The sequence below is a fragment of the Bos mutus genome, chromosome 2, assembly GCF_027580195.1.
Source record: "Bos mutus isolate GX-2022 chromosome 2, NWIPB_WYAK_1.1, whole genome shotgun sequence".
Taxonomy (NCBI): Eukaryota; Metazoa; Chordata; class Mammalia; order Artiodactyla; family Bovidae; genus Bos; species Bos mutus.
Window position 1 is genome coordinate 111,156,664 of NC_091618.1, and position 25,466 is coordinate 111,182,129.

Consider the following 25,466-nt stretch of genomic DNA (forward strand, 5'->3'; position numbering starts at 1 on the left):
TTTTAATACCGGTATAAATATTTTAGAAATGTTCACCAAATGTGCAGTGTAATACCTAAGTTCACCACTTTTTAAAATTAGGCCAATGTGGAATCAAATATCTTAAGATAGAACACATACAACATTGTGAGAACTGACCAACCAAGGAGACTACATTAAACAGAACAGCTGGAAGCTTGTCTCTGGAATCTTGAAGGCAGGCCTCAAAGAGGGAACGCTAAAGACTAGGAAACACTACACGTCCCAGCATGCTTTGCGACTACCGTTGACTACTACCCCCAGAGTGCATTGCTCGCCGAATGCCGATTTCCCTCACAGCTGGGGCTTGTAGTTCTCTTTGGAGCCAATCCGGCGAGGGTGGCGTTTTCTTAGCCAGCCCCAGGCTGTTAGGCTTAGTCTTCCAGTCTCTGCAAAGGGGAAACGCTTCGGGTCCCTGCGTGGAGTCTTTGTCTCATCTCTTGGCTACTGCTTTACCCAGGTAAGTGGTAGAGGGGCTACTCCTCCCCGCAGCTGGGGCCTTGCCTTGCTTTCTGGGAGCGCCTTGGCTGGGGCGAAGCTGTTTGTCTCTAAGCTCTCGCCGTAGCAGCCGCCGCCCATCCCTCTTTGTGTGCTGGGGGAAGCCGCGGAACTAGTGGTGGCGGCTCTTGCTGTTGCGGGCGAAGGAGAGGGACGTTACCGGGAAGTTGCTGGCAGGCGGACTCTTCCCCATCCCGCCACCGAACAGGTGGGTGGACGGCCCTTCCGTCTCCTTCTGTCTGCTGTGTCTCGGCCCTAAGGGCGGCTTGGCCTGCTGACAGTGCCGCCCAGCCCAGCCCGGCCCTGGGAAGGAGAGGCGGGGTGAGTCAGGAAGGCCGGGGCTTCGACGAACCCACTCACTTCTCTCTGGACCCTTCGGAGGGGCCCCGAGAAGCCTTGATGCTCTTTCGAGGCCACCTCCCTAAGACGCCCTAGGTGAACCGCGCCCTCTTGGTCCATACCCAGGGGAGAAGTGACTCCTTTTCGCCTTGCTCAACCGGTGTGTGTTAGAAAGTACCCAGACGCGGAGATTGTAGCACAAAATTCCTGAGACTTTATCTTTCTTGGAGTTTTAAGAAAGTGAATGTGTCAGGCCTGGAGGCTCCGGCCTCTCGCAGGATGAGCGGTTCTGTCACCTGTATGCAATTATTCAATCAGACTTTGTTGTTGGGCTTTGACTCAAAGTGTGTTAGAGTCGCTCAGTCATGTCCGACTCTTTGCGACCCCAACATACTTAAAGTGTGTGTGTGTGTGTGTGTGTGTTGTATGTTGTGTGTTATAGAGCCCGCCAGGCTTCTCTGCCCATGGGATTCTCCAGGCAAAAATACTGGAGTGGGTTGCCATTTCCTTTTCCAAAGGGATAGAATCCTGGTCTCATGCATTGCAGGCAGATTTGTTACCGCCTGAGCCACCAGGGAAGCTCTACCTTTAAGTACAATTGATAGGTATATTTGTGTTTTGCTTCTCCATAGTATTACTATTGCATGGTAGTCTTAGAATTTATAGGAATTTTCTGTCTGACTGCCTGTTTTATCAGATTTCTAGGAGTGAATGCAAAACCGGTAGCAGATTTGCTGTGTCTTGGCTTTTAATGGCAATCCACGTCCTCTGTTTTAAGAGCCAGAGACTTTGTGTTAAATTTGAGCGTGTGAACATTATAGAGTTTACTGAGTGCTAATTACTATGCTCAACTGTGAATATTTCCTATATACATCTGTTTATAATGATTTTCAGGTCTCAGCAGTATATATGCTTCTTTTATTTTAAAAGTAGAGTGTACATGTTCTCGTTTGATGACCTTGAATTACATGGCCTTTCAAGACAGTTCTCTTCTTGAAAGACAGAGTTTTAGAAGAGTGCTCCTTTTACCAATTTAATGATGATTGTAAATGATTGTATGCTTCTTAAGGTTGCAAACATGTCTGACAAAAGTGAATTAAAGGCAGAGTTGGAACGTAAGAAGCAGCGGTTGGCTCAAATCAGAGAGGAAAAGAAGAGGAAAGAAGAAGAAAGAAAGAAAAAGGAAGTATGTTTGATTTTTTTTTTTAAGATAATATAAAATAATTGGATTTTAAGTGCTTATACCTTTAATACTTTCAGAATAGTTAAAATTCCAGCAGTTGTGACTGCACATATAGCACTCTAGGTGAAAAGCTCAATATACATATTTAGTCTTCTAGGAATATGTTTACTAAGGGGCATCTGCCTTGTAATTACTGTTAAAATATGATATGCATCATAGCTTACTTTGGACTTTGAGCTTATCTGAATATTTTACCAGTCAGAACTGCTAGTAGTCAGAATAAATAATGGCAAAGAGAAATACAGACTAGATTATTAATTGATTAAGGGGTTACTTAATTGATTGTCTCTCCTTTGTCATGAGTTGGTCATTGAAATATTTTTACCAGGTAAGTGGGTTTGATACTATCATGAAGATGGGCTAGATACTTAGATCTGACTTTTGGCATCACGATTTTATTATGTATGGCAAATATCCATTGACCCTGAGCTAGAAATATTTTACTTGCTCCTGTCTTGAAATGCACATTTGTCCCTATGAAACCTGTGTAGACAGATTTGTATATTTTTATCTTCAGTGTTTTAAATGGCCAGTGTTAAGATAGTTTGTTCCTAATGTGACATTAGTATGAAGTTTTTCTATGTGATAGCCTGAACCAGGGGCCCTCAACCTCCAGGATCTAATGTCTGGTGATCTGAGGTGGAGCTGATGTAATAATAATAGAAATAAATGAATGCAATGCGCTTGAATCATCCTGAAACCATTCTCCACCCCCTGTCCATGGAAAAATTGTCTTCCATGAAACTTGTCCCTGGTGCCAAAAAGGTTGGGGACCACTGGCCTAAATAATAGCCAAGACTTCTTGGAATCTCTTAGGGAAAAAGAAAAACCAAAGGTACAATTTATGTGCAGCATTGCTATGATGCTGTAAAGGCCTACAGTTGAAGAATTTTCTAGTTTATTCTGAACCTTTTTGTGATCCATTACTGTAAGAGTGTTGGACCTTTCGGTTAGCTATTTGATTAAAAACTAACTGACAGAAGCATGAGTAAGACTGGCAGAACCATTCCAAACCAGTACCTGTAGTCTTGAACCCTTCAGAACTGAGCAAATTTGGTATTTGTTTTCTAAACATGGCCGTAAGTGGCCGTACAGAATATCTATTACATGACTTATATCTAATTTAAAGTTTATCAAACATTACAAGAGACATTAAATCAGTGCTATTAAACAGTAAGTCTAATTGTTATATATCGATACAGTGTTTACTTGATAATATATAGTTTATTTGGCTATTTTAATGAAATTTTCTGATGACTCTTTTAAGTTAAAATGGTATGATAGAATATTAGGACTAAAAAAAGTTCACTGCCGATAGTTGTATGAGTAATGGTTGTCTTAGCTGAAATAGACTTTTGAGGTGTATACATAAGACTTTTCCCTTTAAGGCTTAAATTTCCCTTAAGATGTTGAGAGTATTGATCTGAGAGTATTGAGGGTTATAACTGGAAGATTTTGCTAAAACTATAAATGGCTAAAATAAAAGTTGGTAAAAATTTCAGTAACGAAAAATGTTTTGTGCTATGCAAGAGTAAATTTTAATTTTACCAAACCGTGAAAATAAGACCAATAGTTGATAAAAATAAAACCTTTCTCTAGATGAATTTTTGACAAACATCCTCTACATAAAGTTGCATAAAGACAATGAAGACTGCATATAGAAGTTTGAGGCACTTGTACTTTTTCAACAAATCAAATTGTTCATTTACTTAAAATTTGTTATGTCTTAAATGATAGTCTTTATTTTTTTTTCATAGCATTGTGATATTTATGTATTTGTGAGATTTCCACAATTCTTGACCATGGATAGCAATTTCATATTATAAATTAAATAGAAATTGACTGTACTTTTGAACATATCTGTTCAGAATGTTTTTGTGAGAACTTCTTTTACATATAAAAATGAATCAATTTAATACATATCATTTGGAGATTTTTACTAAAACTCTGAGAATGATTTTCATTTAGTGACTATAATGTGTATTCAAAACTAAGCCCACCTCCAAATGTATACAGTGTTAGCACATTATTTAAAACCTATGTATTTTTGCAAATGGAAATGTTTCATACCATATGTAAATTTAAGTTTTAACTTAAAAAATTTAGACTGATCAGAAGAAGGAAGCAGTTGCTCCTGTGCAAGAAGAATCAGATCTTGAAAAAAAAAGAAGAGAAGCTGAAGCGTTGCTTCAAAGCATGGGTCTAACTGCAGAATCCCCCATTGGTAAGGATAAGATTATATCTGTTAATAAAAGGGAGGCATAGATCTTACTCAGCTCAGATATACATGAGATGAGTGAGTTGATTTAGTGTATTTTGTATATCTTTCTTATTTGTGCCTCAAAAAAAGCATTAATCTTAAAATGTTAGGAATTGACTTTTTTCAGATGTGTTAATACATAGTTATTTTGTTTGTTCAGAAGAGCTGTGAGACTATATTTATTAACATAAGCCAATTGACTTTTCTTGTTAAATCAGTAACTTATTTCAACAGACATTTGAACTAGTTTTCTGTGCCATACTGTGTTAAGCTCAAAGATGATTGTGATTCTGATCTTCTTAACTCTATAATCCTTTCTATAAGTTAAAGAGAGGTATAGTGAATCAAAGTTCTAAAAGTGTACTGATGTTCAAAGGTATAGGAGTGGAAGGAGAAGCCTATAACCTTCTGCTGTCAGTGCCAATAAGGGAAATCCTATTGGTAGCTGATTTTGGCAGCAGTTTGACTTAATCTTGTTCTTTTTCTGGACTCTTCATTTTTATAACAGTACTAGACCAAAAAGCTGAAATAGTAAAAGTACTGAGGACAATCTTGTTACATATAGACATGAAATGCTTACTTAAAATAATTCTGAACTGGGTGCTGTTACATAGTATTTTAGTTTGATGTGGCTTTTGTCATTCAGGGACCTAAAATTTCAGGGTTAGTTTGTGGGCTAATTCCATCTAGTCCAGAGGACAAATAACAGAGGTAGTACCTGCTGTATGCCTATTGTTGTGAACGGTAGCATAACAGTCTTTAAGTATTATACCTGTCTTATTAGAGTCACTATTTCTAAAAAGTTTTAAAGTGAAAAAAGCTGGTTACTTTCATGGTTTGGGTTCATTGTTATTTCTTTCAGCTTATTGTGCTGTGCTTAGTTACTCAGTTATATCCAACTCTTTGCGACCTCATAGACTGTAACCCATCAGGCTCCTCTGTCCATGGAGATTCTCCAGGCAAGAATCCTGGAGTGGGTTGCCATGCCTTCCTCCAGGGAAATCTTCCTAACCCAGGGATCAAACCCAGGGCTCTCACATTGCAGGCCGATTCTTTGTCATCTGAGCCACCAGGGAAGCCCATGAATATTGGAGTGGGTAGCCTATCCCTTCTCCAAGGGATCTTCCTGACCTAGGAATCAAACTGGAGTCTCCTGTATTGCAGGCGGTTTCTTTACCAGCTGAGCTACCAGGGAAGCCCTTTCAGCTTATTTGTCTTTTTCTTATTGATAAAATTTGAAGGTAGAAATACTTTAATTTTTATGTCTTTTATTTAATAAACTTATGTTGCATATTGCAATTTTAAAAGTAAATGAATCAAAACACTTTTATCTTGTTTAAGAAAAAAATACCTTAGAACCTAAACCAAGTTGCTTGTTTGCTGTATAAGCTTTAAGTGATCATTTTTTTCTGAGCCTTTGGCTTTGGTTTTCTCCCGTAGGATTTTTTTTTTCTTTTCTATTCTTTTTAGGACTTCAGTTTCACTAAATTCACTTGCTCATATTTCTCAGTTTATGGCCTACCTCCATCATCTATTCTTGAATGTTCTTTAGTTGTGTGTGTGTTTCTCCTTCATTACCCATCTCCAATTCCATTCTCCTTCACAGTCTTGCATTAAGTACTGATTCTTGGGTTTTTAACATACATCCTTTTGATCAGTCTGGCGCGTGTTGACATTTTTCAAGTTTTTATATATCTACGTGTGGATATGTTTTATGTGCATTAGTGGTATTGTGCTCTGTGTTTCACTTTGTTTTTTTTTTTTCCTTTTTTTCAAAGCAGGTTTGTATTTGAGATTTACCCATGTTGTTAATATATACATCTAGTTATTTATTTCTGACTGATACATAATATTCTATCATATACTCTATTTTACTTATCTGTTCCCTAGTGATTTCTTCTCTCTTTGCTTTGCTTTCACAAGCAACACTGCAAAGAATATATTCTTTTCCCTTGAAAGGACTGTGGAAGAGTTTCTCTGGAATGTATGCTGAAGAATTGGCTTGGTATGTTATTGTAGACTTACATTTTTCAGGTCCTACCTACCACTCTGAAGAATAACTAAGTTTATCCTTCTGCTACCAGTGTGTGAGAAAGTAACTGTTTCATTGTATCCACATCACTTGATATTATCCGACTTTCTAATTTTTATCTACTTGATGGGTATAAAATAGTATGTCAAAATGTTTTAATATACATTTATCTGTTTACAGTGAGAATGACCATTTTTTCTTTTATCTACTTTTCACATTTTCCCTTCTACAAATTGCATATTCATGTTCTTCGTCCATTTACTACTAGGGTTTTTTATCTTGCTGTAAGAGTTCCTTGTATACTTAAGAGAGGACTTCTTTGTTTTAGTCCTTTAAAAAATACCTTTTCCTAGTTTATTATCTACAGTATTTAAACAAAAATTTTTATTGAATTATAGTTGACTTAAAATGTTGTGTTAGTATCAGATGTACAGCAAAGTGAATCAGTTATGCCTGTACGTATGTCACTCTTTTAGATTCTTTTCACATATAGTTCGAGTATTGGGAAGAGTTCCCTTTGCTATACAGTACTATTATGTATATGTCAGTCCAAATCTCCCAATTTATCCCTTCTTCTTTCTTCCCCCTGGTAACCATAAGTTTGTTTCTTACATCTGTGACTCTATTTCTGTTTTGTAAATAAGTTCATTTGTACCATTTTTTTTTAGATTCCATATATAAGTGATATCATATGATATGTTTTTCTCTGTCTGACTTCATTCAGTATGACAGCTTTAGGTCCATACATTTTGCTGCAGATGTCATTATTTTGTTTTTTGTGGCTGAGTAATATTCCATTGTATATATGTAATGCATCTTCTTTATCCATTCCTCTGTCAGTGGACATTTAGATTGCTTCCATCATAGTATCTTTTATTGAAACAGAATCCTTCATTTAAAAGAATTATTCATTTGATTGCACTGGGTCTTAGTTGCGGCACCTGGGATCTTCTTTGCATTATGAGGGGTCTTCCTTGCAGCGCATGGACTCTCTAGTTTGGTGCTTGGGCTCGGTGGTTGTGGCACACAGCCTCTCTAGTTGTGGCACACGGGCTCCAGAACATATGGGCTCAGTAGTTGCAGCACGGGGCTAGTTGTTCTGGAACATGTGGGATCTTAGATCCCTGAACAAGGATCGAACATTTTGATATGTTTAAATCTTTTATTTTAATAGTGGTCAGATCTATTATAGACAACCCCCCCCCCCTTTTTTGGTCGTCTTTTAAAAGATATCCTTTCCTATTTTGAGAATACAAATATATTCTACATTTTCTTTATTATTTTAGCCTTCAAACCTTTAGATATTTATGTTACATTTTTTAATACAGTAGAAGGTAGAGATCCAACCTAATTTTTCTCCGTTTAGTTATGTTATTTAGGGTTTTTCTATGTATGCTTATAAATGAAATTTGCCTGTAATTTTCTTATGCTGTTCATGTTCTGTGGCCACCGTGGTTATGGTTTTAAAATAAATTGGATAGCTTTCTCTTTTGCTGTTTTGTGGAGCAGTTGTAAAAGATAGCTATTGTCTCTTCATTAAACACTTGGTAGAACTCAACTGTAAAACTATCTCAGATTATGCTTTTTGTCCCCAGAGGATAGTGGAGAGCAGGAGTTACTTATCATTTCAGTTTTTCTAATGGGTATAGTCTATTCAAGTTTTTTGTTCTTGTATCAGTTTGATTTAAAAAAAAAAATAATAAAGGTTTATTATCACTCATAGTTTCTGCCAGTCAGGAATTTGGTAGTGGCTTAGCTTGGTGGTTCTGGCTCAGGGTCTCTCATGAGGTTGAAGTCAAGATCAGTCTGAGCTGCAGTCATCTGAAGCCTTGATTGGGGCCTGAGGATTTGCTTTATCAGCCATATGATTTGCTCAGTCATCTGGCCAGCAGGTTGGCTTCTGTTGTTAGTGGGTGGCTTGCGTTCGTATCTCTGTGGGCCATTCCATGAAACTACCTGCTTGAGTATCCTTGCAGCATGTCACCTGGCTGCAGTGTGTCAGCAGTCCAGAGAGAAAGAGAGCTGGGAAGAAGCTGTCCGTTTTATGACTTACCCTTGGAAGTCAGAGAACATGGCTTCTGCCATTGTCTGTCTGTTGGAAGAGTCACTAAGTCCCAGCCCACATTCACAAAGAATTTTGACATTCTTTAAAATCACCAAACTATGTATGACAAACTCATGGATCTCCTCATATTTGAGATGATTATATGCTTTTTATTGTCTTTTAAAATGTTAATATAGTTTATATTGTTAGATTTTCAAATGTATAAGCATGCTTACATTTTGGAATAAATCCATCTTAGTTATGAGAGAATATTTTTCTTACGTAACACTAATATTTAGGGATTCATCTATAACTCAGAGTCAGGCCTATAGTTTTTTTCCTTTTACTATATTTTGTCTGGTTTTATTATAATGATTATAGTAATCTCATTAAGTGAGTTGTGTAGTTTTCCACCTTCTGTTCTCTCACAAGTATCTAAAGATCTTTCTAGTATTTATTTGAAATTAGGCCTGGAGAATAAAGGATACAGGCGAAAGCATTGGCTGTCAAACTTTCTTGCTAGTAACAATAAAAATAGTTTCTGTATCATAACATGGATGGATACTTGTTTTTATTTTCACTAGAAATGTATTTATTAAATATTTTTAAATCATAGAAGTATGAAAACACCACAAGAATATTCAAAAGGATTTATTAAAAACATCAGTCTGGTTTTAGCTAAAATGGACTTTTTCCCTTTTTTGAAAAGATTCTACTGAAAAGTACTAGTTTTTTTAAAGAGATACAGCTAATAAGACTGCTCTTAGCTTCTCTTTGCTGATAGATTCTTATTTATTTGATCATTTGATTGTTTTTTTGTCAGAGGTCCTTGGGAGCAGTGATAGCATGTTACATTTTTTATCCCTGGTGTCCATTGCAGACTGGACGCTTAAATGATTGTTCAATTATTATTAGGTCATATGTCTTTCCACCTAGTAAGACCAATAAAAGCCATCTGCTTTAAAAACAATAACAACAAAATCTTGTTTAAATTTAAGCAAAGTGCATAGTGGAAATTGAAATTTGAATATTTCACAAAAGAAATATGGCTTGATTATTTTTTTAATGACATTTAAGTGGACAGTCTTAAGAAAGTTAATTTTAGGCACAACTTTCAAGACATATTTTATCAAATGTAGAGTTAATAAACACTGATCTCCCGCACTTCCCAAAAAAGTGAATCTTTCTGAATGTGTGACTGCTGTTTTAACCATCTTACAAAGAGATGAAAACAGATTTTGTCAATTGTTCTGTAGCCTGAATCTGTATCAGTAGGGCATAGTATATTGATTTTGTATACTGTGATAATCAGTTTTTTATTCAGAATAAATGAAGTTTGGTAGTCAGAATAAGTATAGCTTCATTTATCTCCCTCTCTTGTAACTTCCAATATTTTAAATCTGATTTTTCCAGTTTTATTGAGAAATAATTGACAGATTCACTGTATAAGTTTAAGGTGTACATCATGATGGTTTGATTTATGTGTATATGTAATATGCATGTGTGTGTATGTGTATATATATATATACACACACAGACACACACATAGTGAAAGGATTACTACAGTAGGTTTGGTTAACATCTATCATCTCATATAGATAAAAAGAAAAAAATTTCTCCTAATGATGAGTTTTAGGATTTACTTTCTTAAAGTTTCCTATGTATCATACAGCAGTGTTATGTATGTGTTAACTCTAATCATCATGTACAACATTCCCTAGCACTTATTTATCTAATAACTAGTAATTCTGATTTTTAGATAGAATAATATCTATGTTATCAAGTCATTTTTTTCAGGTTTAGCTTAATTTTAATGATTCCTTATAGTATTTTAACTATAAAATTTTATTAATTTCTTTTAGAAAATTTACATGTGCTCTGAAACATTAAAGAGAATAAAGGAAACATTTAGGGGAGGTTAGAGGAGGGATTCGGAGAAGGCAATGGCACCCCACTCCAGTACTCTTGCCTGGAAAATCCCATGGACGGGGGAGCCTGGTGGGCTGCAGCCCATGGGGTCGCTAAGAGTCGGACACGGCTGAGCGACTTCACTTTCACTTTTCACTTTCATGCATTGGAGAAGGAAATGGCAACCCACTCCAGTGTTCTTGCCTGGAGAGTCCCAGGGATGGGGGAGCCTGGTGGGCTGCCGTCTATGGGGTCGCACAGAGTCAGACACGACTGAAGCGACTTAGCAGCAGAGGAGGGATTTAATGCTATCAGCAGAAGGGGTCATAGGAAAGGAAGAAATTGATATTTCAGAAAATTAAAGTTTAAAGCATCATCTTTCAAGACAAAAAAGATAAAGTATGAAAACTTAAACAGTTACTTAAATGTTAATATTCTAGAAACACTTATAGCCACAAGAGGGCATTACTATGTAACTCAGCCTTTGAGTGCCAAGTGTCATAGATGAGCTATGTTTGGTTATCACAGAATCTCATTCCTCCCATTTGTGCTCTGCCAACACTCCCTACATTTACTTTCTTTGGCTTTCCACCTTTTCTGGGTTCTTCTTCCTGGCAAGAGCCCCTTCTTGCTAGAGACTTTCTTTGAAGATAATTGGGCTGTGCACCATCCTTGTTCATGTCTGTGTAGTTCTCAGTGGTTGACTCAAAGTTGACTCTCGTTTCTAAATCTAGGTGCATACCCAGGTCCTTTGTAGTTTTAAAATTTCTAGTTGTTTTCTTCATAGACCAGTTGGCAGCAGTGTTAATTTTATATCCTAGGAAGGAAGGCCAAGCTCTAGGCTAGTAGGAAAGGCCTTCTTAGTTCTTGGTTAGCTTTTTGTCGTAAAGAATCAGTGTCACAGCCTTTCAGTATTACTTGCATGATTGGTGCAGTTAATGGGGGTAGATTTGTCTTTCAGTTTACTTCACATTTCTTCCTTGGTTTTTGAAGAAAGGATTAGATATTTCTGCTCTAAACTTCTAAGAAACTTAAATTCATTCCCCTGATTCACTCATATGTTAATATTAAATCTTTTATTTGGTGCTATTTTTAAAGCCTTATTTTAGACTATATACAGAACTCTATGGTGAAGGTAATCTGATTGAATCACTGTTCTAATCATACAAATCATATTTCAGGTATTTGGCAAAGGCTAATTAATAAAGCTTACGTTAATTCTAAAGCTGATTGTACTCTTAAACCATTTTTAAAAATGAATTCTAGATTCAAGTCTTTGCTGAAATTTGAGTGGCTATGAGCTATTTAGTTGTGTTTTTTTTTTTTAAGCCTTCCTGAGTGCACGCATTTATTCATTTTTGGGTGTTGTTTATTGGAGGCTGGGAGTATAGTGACATTGCCTTATTGTGCAGTTACTATATTCTTTGACTTTTCTAGACTAATTAGGTTAAAATAAGGTAGTCACCAAATAATGCTTCCTTTCCCTTTTTTCCTGTTTACATTCTTCCTTTTTCAAAGATAGTCATCTTCTTTTTCTAGATTTGTCCCTTCTGTGGTATAAACTGATGTAAGAAGAGTTTGGTGGGCCAGATAAAACTTTGAGTCCTTAATGAGTGTCTTTATCAGCTGGTGTGAAAACTGTCTACTGGTTGAAGGAATAGTTCTGAGAAAGAGATTTTTGTCTAGTTACAAACTTGAAGTTGTGATTTATTTTGCTTTTGGCTGAAGATCTGTGATAATTTGATTGCATCACCCCTGTGTTTATTTTTTATTTCAGCACAGTCTTAACTAGTTAAAATACTGGCGAGGAACTTATTGATTAGAGTTAAAGTCACCAGAAAGGGGAAAAAAACATTAACTGGAAAAGAATTTTATAATTTATCAAAATTAGATTGATAGTAATATCACTATTTTCCTCAAGTCTTTCATTTATGTATACTTAGAAAAATTATTTTCCTAAGCCTAAAGTTAAGTATGTAATTTAAAAAGCTAAAAATTTCTTCTTTGGAAATCTTTAATATGAAAACATTGTAGTACCTCACTATAACTCAATACACATATTTGTGCTTACGCTTACAGCACAGTAGACAAACCATTCTTAGATATTACTTTTATTACTGTATCAGTTGGGACTTAAGGGGAAGCCTCACACTGAGAGTTGGACAAAAAGATGAGGAAAAACTTAACCTAAGTTCAGTTCAGTTCAGTCTCTCAGTTGTGTCCGACTCTTTGCGACCCCATGGACTGCAGCACGCCAGGCTTTCCTGTCCATCACAAACTCCCTGAGTTTGCTCAAACTCATGTCCATTGAGTTGATGCCATCCAACCATCTCATCCTTTGTTGACCCTTCTCTTCCTGCCTTCAATCTTGCCCAGCATCAGGGTCTTTTCCAATGAGTCAGTTCTTCATGTCAGGTGGCCAAAGTATTGGAGCTTCAGCTTCAGCGTCAGTCCTTCCAATGAATATTCAGGATTGATTTCCTTTAGGATGGACTGGTTTGATCTTCTTGTAGTCCAGAGGACTCTCAAGAGTCTTCTCCAACACCACAGTTCAAAAGCAGCAGTTCTTCGACGCTCAGCTTTACGGTCCAACACGCACATCCATACATGACTACTGGAAAAACCATAGGTTTGACTAGATGGACCTTTGTTGGCAAAGTAAGAGAAGTTAGGGGACATTGAAGTTCTTGACTTCAGATACAAGTCATGTTTGGCTACTCTGAGTTATACGTGCAGTCCCTGGTGCAGTACTATCCACATGTGAATTATATACAGGCAGTCTAGTTTCAGCATTGTTTCTGAGAGATTTTAATTGCAAAATTAGAAACCTTTTATTATGTTTTTATGGTCTTTTGAAATTTGAGCAAGAATTAACCACAGTATCTCAGGAAATCAATATACTAGCTATGTTTTTTTCCTTCTAATTTTCCTATTGGTTTCCAGTAGAATTTGGCATTGAAAAATAAGGTTGATCTGTTCTGTACCTATGTTTAAGATATAAGTCATCATACTATAGTTGTGCATTTTGTTAGATTTGCAGACCCACTGTTTTTACTGAAGCATCTGTAAACATTTAAACATAATTTTAAGGATTCAGTGAATGTGACTATTCCAAAAACACAGACTTTTAATTAAGTACATATTTCTTTAGATTGGTTCCTATATAACTAGGAACTTAACCTTCTTTTCAGTAAACTTTTAAAAGAAGGGCTTGTAGTTCAACATAAAATGTATGAGTCACTTGATATTGTACATTGAAAAATTATTTTAAAAAGATACTTGGGGTTGGGGGCATTTATGGTAAAATTCAACCAGAAGATGGCAGTGATGATCCTCTTATACTCCCTGAAATGGTAATCAAAAAGTTTACAAGTGTAATAGCATGAAATACTCATGTTCAACTTTTGGTATCTAATGTTAAAAGTAACAAGTTAGGGGAGAGCATTTGCTGTTTGTTTTATATACTGTGAAAAATGTGTATTTTTCTATAAGAAGGGATTAAGAATATTTTGGGTGTCTGTATCTTTGTCTGTACACTTCAGTTTTTTCTGAATACTGGGGTAAGGAAGTTACCATTAAGCCTTGCCTTGTTTAAGTTGCATGCATCACTTTATGTTATGCATCATGTCTAGAAGGCATGTTGTTTTATGGCCTGTTTGCATTTTTCACCCAAATTGCTGGAAACTAATGAACTTTTAAAGGAGTCATTCCTTTACTGGTAGTCATTTTTCTAAATTGGCTCTTTTTATTTATTTTTTTGGAGGGGAAAATTATATCATTTAAGACATTAATTTTTTTTTGAAAGAAAAGATTGACAAAAAATAAATGATCTGGTGATCTTAAAAGCAAAAAGTTAGAAAGGGGAGAAGGAATGCTTTCCTTTGAAAATTAGTACCCACATTTGGTGTTGGCCGAGATGAAAATGCATCCTTTCATAATCTTGCCTTTTTTTTTTTTTAATATAAAGCCCAAATGCATTTTGCCAGAGAAATTGCATGAATCGTCAGCATGCATTGTTAACTTTGTCTTTCTCCTCTTCTTTTACTGTTCATTTTCATTCATGTACTTTCGTTTTTTGGTTTGCCATTATTTTTTCTTTTTTGTTAATTACTTCATATTAAATTACTTTTGAAACGTCATAAGCTGAGCAACCTCTGCGTGTAGTAACAGCGGATACCTGTCTATTTCACTATTTAGTCCCTCCTCCTATGTCTCCATCCTCCAAATCTGTGAGCACACCAAGCGAAGCTGGGAGCCAGGACTCTGGAGATGGCGCCGTGGGATCTAGGTACAGTAATTTTCCTTTAATATTTTAATGATAGAATGCATTTACTACGCAGTTACTGTCAGTGGTATAGAGCAGCTCTAAATAGTTATGTTGAGGTAGTTGTAACATTTTGAAATCTAAATGACACAGAAATTGTTTGTTGTAAATTGGGGGGAAATTTTTTAAAAACATTATTTTACTGTTACACTTGATTAATTTAGCTACTGACTAGTTAACTGATTTATGCTGATTTTCTTATACTAAAAATAGAAGTGTTAATTCATTAAATTATTTTTTCTATTTAAGCAGCATTGTATTAGTTATTATGTGAGCGTTTTGGGTATAAATAGTGTAAAATCTCTCTTATGCTTAATTTCCATTTGGTAATTGAAATAATAGAATTAGGCTGTTTAACTGAATTGTTTATTTCAAATAAACAGCCTAATTCTATTCTATTAAGTTATTCTAATTAGGTAGAAAATAATAATGCATAAAATATCAAGAATAAGGAATAATTGCTAAGGAAACATTGAGTGTTTACTGGTGCTTCAATAAAAATTTTAAAAAGTATTTACTGGCTTGAGGGCATTATGCTAAGTGAAAGAAATCAAAGGGAAAACAAATACTGTATGATCTCACTTATAAGTGAAATTTAAAAAACGAAACTAGCTCATAGATACAGAGAAGAGACTGATTCATTTTTATTTTCATTTAAAAAATTTTTGATGTTTGCTAGAGGTGGGGGAGGTAAGGGGTAGGCGGTGAAGGGGGTCAAAGGGTACAAAGTTGCAGTTATAGACTAAGTCATGGCGGTATCAATGTACAGCATGGAGACTGTAGTCAGCAGTTTATGTATATATAAACACACCTTATGGTGCTTTAGTCGCTAAATCATGTCTGACTCTTGTGACCCCATGGGCTGTAGGCTGCCAGGCTTCTCTGTCTATAGGATTTTCCAGGCAAGAATACTGAGTTGGGTAGCCATTTCCTTCTCCAGTAGTTAACAATAGTATGTTGTATATTTGAAAGTTGCTGAGAGATTGGGTCTTAAAGAGAAAGAGAAAATCATAAGAAAAAATTTTGTAACTATGTAAAATGGATGTTAACTATACTTATTGTGATCATTTCACCATATATACAAATATTAAATCATTATATTATATACTTGAAACTGATATTATATGCCAGTTATACCTCAATTTAAAAAAAAAAAGTTCGTTGCCAAGTTTTCCTGAACTTGCATCTTCCTTGTAAAACAGTATCTCACATTTGTTTTATCATCCTGCATACATGTTGGGACTTGATTTTCAAACATTCAGTAAGATTTCAACCTCTTTCCAAATACCATACTGAGAAAAGTATTACTTCTCTTCGTCACACTGCCAATAATACCAAATCTTTATTTAACAAATCTTACATTTTTATTTCTTATTGCAACTGAAATGAAACTAAACACAGCCAGTTAAAAATCTTTGTTCAGAATCCTTATTTTGGGCTAGGAAGTTAAATGTCTTCCTCAGGAAAACTTAAACACCTTTTAATGAGAAGTAAGCTAAGAAGTTTTATCTTCTTTGTGCCCAGGCACCTCGATTGAAGTTGCAAACAAGTAATGAGTATCTAAAAGACAAGACAAAAAAAGAAGAAAAGGGGCTAACTAATCCATAAACTCAGTCCTTTAATCAGTTCTGAATAATCAAGTTGTCATTAACAATTAGAAGACACAAAAGGCTCACCAATCTGAATTTGAGATGTGCTTTCCAAACCTGTTCTGTTTACAGAACTGAAACTGCAGATTTAAACAATACTCTTTTTGGACGTTAAGTGACATGATAAAAGAATATATTGTAGATTAAAGGCTGAATTTATTTAGTCTAAATGCATTTTTAAAGGCTAAATTTGTTTCATGCTTTTGTACTTCTGTATTTTTATACAAATGTTAGTATTCCTTTCCTAGTAAAACAAGTGGCATTTTCAGAAGGGTTTTATTTTCCCCTTATAATACATTATCAAAGTAAAAATATTTCCCAAGGTAAAAAACACAAAAAATTTATTAAATTTCCTTACTTGATATTATATATTATTTTAATGCATATACTATATTGTGTTAATTCATTGTTCTTGATTTTGAATAAGAATAGAAAGATTATAATGCAGCATCAGCTAGTTTGCTTTCAAAAATACTGTGTAGCATATGCAAATTAAAATATGATCACCTGAGTTTCATTGAAAAACCTAAAGACTATTAGAGAGACCCAATTGGAATATTGTAAATTGGTATAGGAAATAAATAACTTAAGAAATATGTTTATTTTGTTAGAATACATATTAATTGAATTGCCAATTTAATGTTAAGTGCTATAGGCTAGCAAAGAAAATAATGTTCCTGGTCTTTGCCTTCATGGAACTTGGATTCTAATGCTCATTAATTTATATAACTTAAATATAGTATTCACTGTATTGAAAAATCCTAAGAATAATGTACTAACTTGTGTTTAAAGTGTAGATTTGTAGATGTAAAACAAGAAAACGAGTAGTTAAGTATCTTTAGGGATATGTGTTTTTATTTTTTAAGTTATGAAAATATGATAACATTTACAGGAGACTTGGAAAATGCAGAACAAAGTTACATATAGTTCCACTATATTGCAGTTTTTTAAAATAAGTATTTTTAGTTGGAGTTTCAATGTCAAACTCTCAAAAATTAGTAGAATGAACAGACAGAAAAGTAGAAGGATATAGTAGACCTGAAAAGCACTATGAACCGATTCAACATAATTAAAATTTATACAATTTTCACACAACAGCAGGATACAAATTCTATTCAGTTCCTATAGACTGTAGACCTAGAGACACTGGAACATATCCAGGGACATAAAACAAAATGCAAAAATTTCATGGTCTAAAGATATTGAAATCATACCTGTGCTCTCAAGTCTGTTATCACTGTGAAATTATGTTAGAAATCATGATCAAAGATATTTTATAACAATGCACATATTTTCAAATGCAATGTGACAATTACCAAGAGAGATCTTTGACTTAGTTATTGAAAGCCTCAGTAAAGTTAAAAGACTGAAAAATCACACAGGGTGGTTGCAGAGAAAACATTTGAGAAAGTAATATCAAAATGAGAAATTAATATCAAAGATACTTTTTAAAAAGGGTATTTGTTTTTTTATTAGAGAATGAGTACAAGATTAATGGGAGAGAAAATAAATTCTTTTTAAATGAGATGACTTGATACCTTTTTAGTCTTAATATATATGTCATCTCCTTTGAGAATCCAAACTGATTTTTAATTGTTAATTTTCAAGAGGACTAAATATGTTCACTTTTTAATATATATGTACACACAACGAGAAAACTATGAATTCCTTTAAATCATCTCCAGATTCCATAATAGAGAAATAATTAATATTGTTGATTAATTGATGATATTGGCAGTAAAGTTGCATTTTAAAATATGTGACTTTTTAAAAGAATGCTAGAGTCTGAGAAAGAAAAAGAATGGATATAAATTGAGCTGCCATGATGATAATGAAAAAATAAACAGCGAAATGCATGAAGACATGTGAGACGTATAAACCTATACACTCAACTCCTTCAGCTGGCCAAGACGGTCGACGATTACTGCACTTGGGGAGTAGGAAAAAAACATATTAGACATTACCAAGTATGATATCAAAACATCTGAATCACAATTTCTCAATGCCAAAAGTTTCTATTTGGCCTGGTGGTAATTTATGAATAAATACATAGGAGGCCATGAAAAATGATATTTCTGTAACTTTGCTGATTGGCAAGTTGCATATCATTAAGATTCTAGTTCACTTTCTTAATCACTTCTGTTAACTCTGAGATTTAGATAACAGTTAGTCAATGAGTAATCCATGCTCCTTATTCCTTTTTTACATTCTTGATCAGTTTATCTTTTGGGCTTTTAATTATATGTGCCAGGATTATATTAAAATTTTAATTTATATGTCTGGAGATGCCTTTAATATAATCCCATACTTTGTGCAATATGTTTTCAGTACTGGCTCTGTTCTGAGGTAGAGTTTTACTCTATTTTAGACCAAAATGACATCCTTAACAAGGAGCTCTATGTCATTGGTAACAGCTCGAACTCTTAGAGAATGTAAAGGGTATGTACAGAACATTCCTTGGAGAGCATCTCATAGAACCTCTTCTGGTTTAACAAAGCCTGAGTTTGTTGCTATTCATTGCTTAGTATAAAGTAAATCTTCACTGTGGCCCCTTCTTTCTTTGTGTATACACTTACCATTTAAATCCCCAAATCTTTCTTTATATTTTTAAAATGAAGCATTTCTCTATTTCATTTGATTGCTTTTACTGTTAAGTTGTATAGGCAAGTAAAGATTTCATTTCTTATATTTAAATATTATAGTAGTTTTAGTTGTACATTATAATTTGTTGCATAAACGAGAAACAAATATATTTGACAAAGATGGTAGCACTGAATGTATTGTGCTTAACTTTTTAATAGGGATTCTAGCATCATATGGTACTGTACATAATTATCTTACATATTGCTAATCTACAGGAGTACCAGTGTGGGAAGGACCTTTTATTCTAGTAATGACTAAATTTTCCTTAAATCTTTTGGAAAAGATCCCGTGGAAGTTGTTTACCCAAAAGGCAAGGCTAAACACAACCAAATATTTATTTAGGATTGATATTCTCCAAAAGCTTAGTTAGTTTAGATAAATTCTTGGAACATAAAATATTTTTCCTGGCAAAAAAAAGTCTGCTTTTTCCTAGAGACAGAAATCTTTAGTTGCTTTCTAAAGCAGATGACATGTAAGCCCAAGGCAGTGCTTAACCCATAAATTACATAAGGGTCACATTTTGGAAACTTAAGCTATTTTGTATCCCAGTGGAATAGTCTTTGGTTTTCTTACCAAAAGGCTTATGTGTTGACTCATTTCCTTTACCAATATGACAATTTCCTGCACACATTTAATGCTTTGGGCAAGATTATGATATGTTAACTAAGATGTTTTTACTAAAGCTTTTTTCATTAGGAAATTTCAAATTTCAACTATATGTATAGCCTAGCTTGTTATCATCCAAAAATAATGTGTTATTTGGGATGTTGGATGTTTTGTCTGTTCTTATCCATTATTTTGCAAGATTAGTTTCTTAAAATCTGAAAATACTGTCTTTTTAACTATTCTAGGTTATATGTTTGCATTGCATGAACTAGAGCATTTGAGTGATATCTCATGTTTTTTTGTACTAACCGGAACATGTGGTTTTTAATTGTGAACAGTGCTTTAGCTATTCATAGAATGTATTTGCTTGACTAACTTATGGCCTTTTTTGCTAATGCTTCATGGTTGTCCTACAACCATTTAGGACGCTGCATTGGGATACAGATCCATCAGTTCTTCAGCTTCACTCAGATTCCGATTTGGGGTATTGAATAGATTTTTTACCTTCCCTCTTTTGTAATTAATTTGATTCTTTGTGAAATTGTCCTAATTTTATTTTTCTTAAATTTCTAACGTGCAGATAATACAAAGAGTGATATTTCACTGTGACACCTCATTTATCCTCTATCATTAGTGAAAGAAATATTTTATGTATCTGATTTTATAGGTACCCTAAATCTATGAATTTAAATGTCTAAATTACTTTTATTATTGCTATATTTTTTATGTAAGTTTTTCTACAGTGTATTACAAACTTCCTAAACTTTTATTTTATTAATTTTTTTTTAAACTTTTAAAAATACATACTCTACATGCAGTCTTTTCTAGGTTACTCAACATGAAAATTTATTTTCCTGTATTAAAATTTCCTGATGATATTTAAGGTTTTGAGAGGAACAGAGCTGTTGGTTTCTACACTGTGGCTCCAGATTGCTGTTGGCTTATTCATTTACTTATTTATTCTAGTCTCCGATGCAAACTGTAAATGTTTACTTCTGCCACTGTGCCTGACTCAGATAGCTCTTTTCCCTTGATAGTTTGCAGCTTCTGAAGCATGTGTCCCTATACCTTTAGACATTATGTCTAAAGTAAGAGTAAATAAGCCTTATGTGCATGCTAAATTGCTTCAGTCGTGTCCAATTCTTTGGGACTTTTTGTGCATAGCCTGCAAGGATCCCCTATCTATGGGATTCTCTAGGCAGTACTGGAATGGGTTGCCATGCCCTCCTCCAAGGGGATCTTCCTGACCCCAGGGATTGAACCCACATCTCTTATTTCTGAGGGCTCAAACTCACATCTCTTATGTATCTTGCATTGGCAGTTGGGTTCTTTACCACTAGTGCTACCTGGGAAGCACTTAAATAAACCTTGAATTAGGCCATGTAAGAAAAGTATATGGGCTTCTTGTACATTAGCTGGAAGTCCTCTCTGTTGGCTGACCCTGAGGCTCCTCCACCCTCAACTGCTTGCTTGTTCTCAGTAAAAGTGGCTTTGGATAAGTAAGGTATTATCTCCCCAAATCTATCCCTAAATCTTACTCTGTTTGTTTGTGTATTGTGGTTTTTAATCTGTTAAACCCTGTATGTACTCAGCTTAGTAACTTGTTCTTAATGTTGACTCAGGCACTTTTTTCCAGATATGATAAATATCTGAAATTATATTTCAGATATGAGTAATTTATTTTTCATATGGTTTACATCTTGAAAATTAGAATATAAAATTTATTTCAGATTTTGTTCTTAGAATGCTAAGTCACTTCAAATCTTACTAAATTTTTCTAATTAATTCTTTGACTATGCTTTTTTTTCTCTAAGATATTTCCAAGGTAGAAAACACATGAAAAATTTCTTGTGGCCCACATTTGGGACCTTAGAGAAGATTAACTCTTTAAATGTACTAATTTTATTAAACTTTTTTGTACAGGATTTTGAAAAGGATGTTTATATAAGACAAAAATATTACAAATATATATATATATTTCAAATATCCAGCTTTATATTCTTGTAAGACAGATTCATTATTGAGAATTTTGAGAGTTTGAAAGCATGCTATATTTGGTTTAGAATTTAGACATCTTCTATAATAAGAAAAAATTCCCCGAGATATAGAATAAAATATAGTTTTCTTTTGGTACATTTTCATTATCTACAACACTCTTCTGTTTGTCAAAAAATAGTGTATTTCACTTATTTAAGATAGGAGTGACTTGAGTAATTTCATGATATTCAGAAGATATATAGCTTTAGTTTAGATCTAAAATAATCTGCACAATAGTTTGTCCATGTGTGAATCAAGGACAGTATTGATCACACAGAGATTAGAGACTTAAAGTTTAAATATTTTATTTTATAATCTAAATTGACTGTATGCTTCTCAATTTCTGCAAAATATAAGTAGAAAAAGTTGTTTTCAACAGAAAGTTATTTCTCACTCTTAAAGCTGATGTCTTCTAATGTTGAAAGGAGACTAAATGTGGTATGAATGAGATCCATATATTTAACTCTTAACAAAAAATTCCAGAATCCTATCCCTGCTAAAAACAGTTCTCATAACCAACCATATTCAGCAGTCTACTTTGAAATTCCCATCCTCTTCCTCTGTTATTACCCACACATTTGTTCTAAGAAACTAAATTATTTGCTTTTTTAAAGTGAAAAATAAACACCTTGAATGATTCAGAAATCTCTTTTGTTCTTGCTACCTTCTAATTCTTTTGTTAAAATAAAGCCAATTAATTGTTCATTTAAATTTTCTTGAATAAAACAGGGGTTTAAATTACACTGTTGGATATACGATATTTAATTCTTACTTTTCCCAAAAAACATGGTTTGATGTAGTTAAAGTGTATCATTTGTAGTGTTTGAAAGTATTTGTGTTCACTTTATTTAGACGAGGACCTATTAAACTTGGAATGGCTAAAATTACACAAGTTGACTTTCCTCCTCGTGAAATTGTCACATACACAAAGGAAACTCAGACTCCAGTTATGGCTCAACCCAAAGAAGGTGAGTATCTGCCGTTAAATATGATTGTCATTAATCCCCATGTTAAATAAGGTGATTCTTTTTTTTTTTTTCTCCTTGGTTGTTTGGCATATTTTCTTAGAGGAACATTATAAAAATAATACTTTGGGTTTCTATATTTATGTATTTGCTCTTTAGAGTTTGAAAACTTTTTCTTGTAGAATTTAATAGAAGTATAAGCTATATGTATATTTTTAATTTTGTTGGCATAAATACAAATACTTCCATTCTCATTTTGTTGTTACTATGTGCTGCTTTAGAAGCAAAAAATAAACTTAAGAATGTTCTATTTCTGTGTCATGAACGTAATTCTTCTGAAAATGGGAGTATATCCAATAGTAAATGAAATAACGTAAATTATTGTCTTTGGTGCATACTATATTCTGATATAGTGCCAGTTATCTGTATTAATGAACAAATCTAGACCTAATTCATAAACTTCCTATTTTATGATCTAAGGGCTCTACTATGTTGATTATATAGCAGCCTGTAATCTCTGTGAAACAGAAGGAGTATACATAGACATTATATTGAATGTGGAGTCCTTTGTGTCTTAAATCAAAAGGAGCTGACCATTTTTACAGTGGGGACTAATTTTAAATATCTCATTGAATAGCTAATGATTTAAGCATAAACTTAATATGATAGTTCTTGTTTTTCCAAGGGAAGCTAATAAATTTATGTTTGATATAAAAGTTTACTTAAGATCCCTAATACAATTCACAATTTCTTATCTGAAACCTATGGAGGTGTATATATATATAGGGATTCAGAATTTTTTACATTTCAAAGAAGTTAAGTACTATATGTAAGTACTATATGTAAACACTCCAGCAGCATCTTGGGCATAAATATTCAACAGCAAAAGATATGAATATTCAAACTGAGTGAGATAAATAATGATTATAGATACCTTTACTTCTGGTCATGTTAGAGTTTACCACCAAAAGAATTACGGATTTTAGAGTTGGTGATATTTTGGAATTGTGGGCCTATTGTAATCCTTTAAGCAGTCTGTACATAAAGAACACTTTTTTTTCTCAGCCAGAAAAATTTATTATTGTTTAATTATAGAATATTAAGCATAAGCACTTTATCAAATGTTTAAGTTAATTTATCTCTAAAATTTCAATTAAATTACCACATTTCTCCATTAAGGAGAAGCAAAAGTAATATTCATTGCAGAAAACCCTGAGATACAAGTAAGCAAGAGTGGGGGGTGGGGGGAATCCTTGAAATTCCTAGCTTATTACCAATGAACATCTTTAAATTTTCATACTTATATATACTTCAAAAGAAAATGAGCCATTATAACTCTTTATAGACTTTTTAAACTTAATAGTAGATCATCACATGTACTTTTAACAACTCTCCTTTCCTGTCCATCCCCCTAAGGATGGACATAAAATAAATATCATTAACTTTTCCTTTGATTTTCTTCTTGGTCCCAAAAGGACTTGACATTATCGTGTGTACAATTAAACTCAAAAATTTTGAGGAAATAGGAATAAGTTTTTTGTCCAATAGTTTTTTTTAGAACTTGACCGTGTGACTATTCATTTCTATGGATACATTTTTTTTCATTCCTGCTGCTCTATCGATTGGTAAAATAGCTTTCACATGTGCAAAATCCCTTATCTTACCAGAAAAAAAGTCCTTGATGATAGATTTGTTTGAGACATAAGCCACTTTAAAAAAAGAAAAGAGGAAAGATAAAGTGCTGAACTACCAGTATGGAGAAAGCTAATACTATAGGATTCTATAATTTCCAGAAAATATTATTTTACTAATATGTTCAAAGTACTGAAATGTCTGTCTTTTGGGAGCTATATAATTAGATATGTTAAATGAGAAATGTTAGATATGTTAAATAGAAAATAAGCAAAATAGCCAAAATGAGGGTACAGTATCTCATTTAAAACATAAATTAGGCTTTTTTCCTTATAATAATAATATGAAGATTTAGTTTTATTTATGAAATGCATTTTAGATTGTTTTAGAATATAAAGCAATTCTGAAGCAATTTTAGGTAATGCCTGTTGTAACACACCTATAATTATATGTATTGTTTAAAAGAAAACTTCCAGTTTTTAAAATAATTTTTTCTAATTACTGCAATATATCATAGAGAATTTAGAGAAGACAGAAAGGACAGGAAATATGCCTATGATACCACTGTGTAGTACCCATTGTTAATATTTTGTTTCCAGTCTGTTTTCTACGATACATTTTTTTCAAAAATTATATACGTATACATATACAAGCACACATATGGTTGTATATCCCACCTGAAATTTTTTGTTTATAGTTCCTTATTCTTGACATGCATATAAATTTTAAAGTGAACATGTAATAATGTCTTTGAGCTAATTTGAATGTATAGCTACTAGTATATGACTGGCAGTTTTGTAAAAAATGCTTTTTTTCCATTTTTATTTTGAAATTAATGGGAAAATTTAAAAGATTGTGATTTGTAAAGTAGGCTAATAACCCAGAAGTTCAAGATAAACCATATTTTTTCACTTGAAAATTAGTTACGTGAGTGCTAAGTCGCTTTGGTTGTGTCCAACTCTTTGCAACTCCATGGACTGTAGCCCACCAGGCTCTTCTGTCTGTGGAATTCTCCAGGCAAGCATACTAGAGTGGGTTGCCATGCCTTCCTCCAGGGGATCTTCCTGACCCAGGGATTGAACCTGTGTTTCTTATGCCTCCTGCATTGCAGGCAGGTTCTTCTATTTAGGGCAAGGCTTTTACCATCCATCGTACTTCAGCTTTTTTGCCAAATTTTCCAGAACACAATAGGGACTGTTTCTTCTTCATTGCTATAATGCCTGGTCTAGAGAATGCATGATGTGTAGTGAGTACAAACTCAGTAAATA

At 33.8% G+C, this 25,466-nt stretch overlaps 1 protein-coding gene across 4 annotated transcripts in view; it reads left to right on the plus strand.

The window, feature by feature from the left end:
* The first annotated feature begins 322 nt into the window (after window positions 1-322).
* The window catches only part of DYNC1I2 (dynein cytoplasmic 1 intermediate chain 2), a 53,954-nt gene continuing 28,810 nt past the window's right edge, over window positions 323-25,466 (plus strand). For 2 of the 4 annotated variants that reach the window (XM_005887577.2, XM_070358411.1), the window contains exons 1-5: window positions 572-724; window positions 1,925-2,041; window positions 4,205-4,322; window positions 14,540-14,630; window positions 22,454-22,569. In XM_005887577.2, the coding sequence (XP_005887639.1) occupies window positions 1,934-2,041; window positions 4,205-4,322; window positions 14,540-14,630; window positions 22,454-22,569 (433 nt within the window). In that variant the 5' untranslated portion in view covers window positions 572-724; window positions 1,925-1,933. Of the gene's footprint in view, window positions 479-571; window positions 838-1,924; window positions 2,042-4,204; window positions 4,323-14,539; window positions 14,631-22,453; window positions 22,570-25,466 lie in introns of those variants that run through there. The other 2 variants (XM_070358396.1, XM_070358402.1) reach the window with 2 other exon arrangements.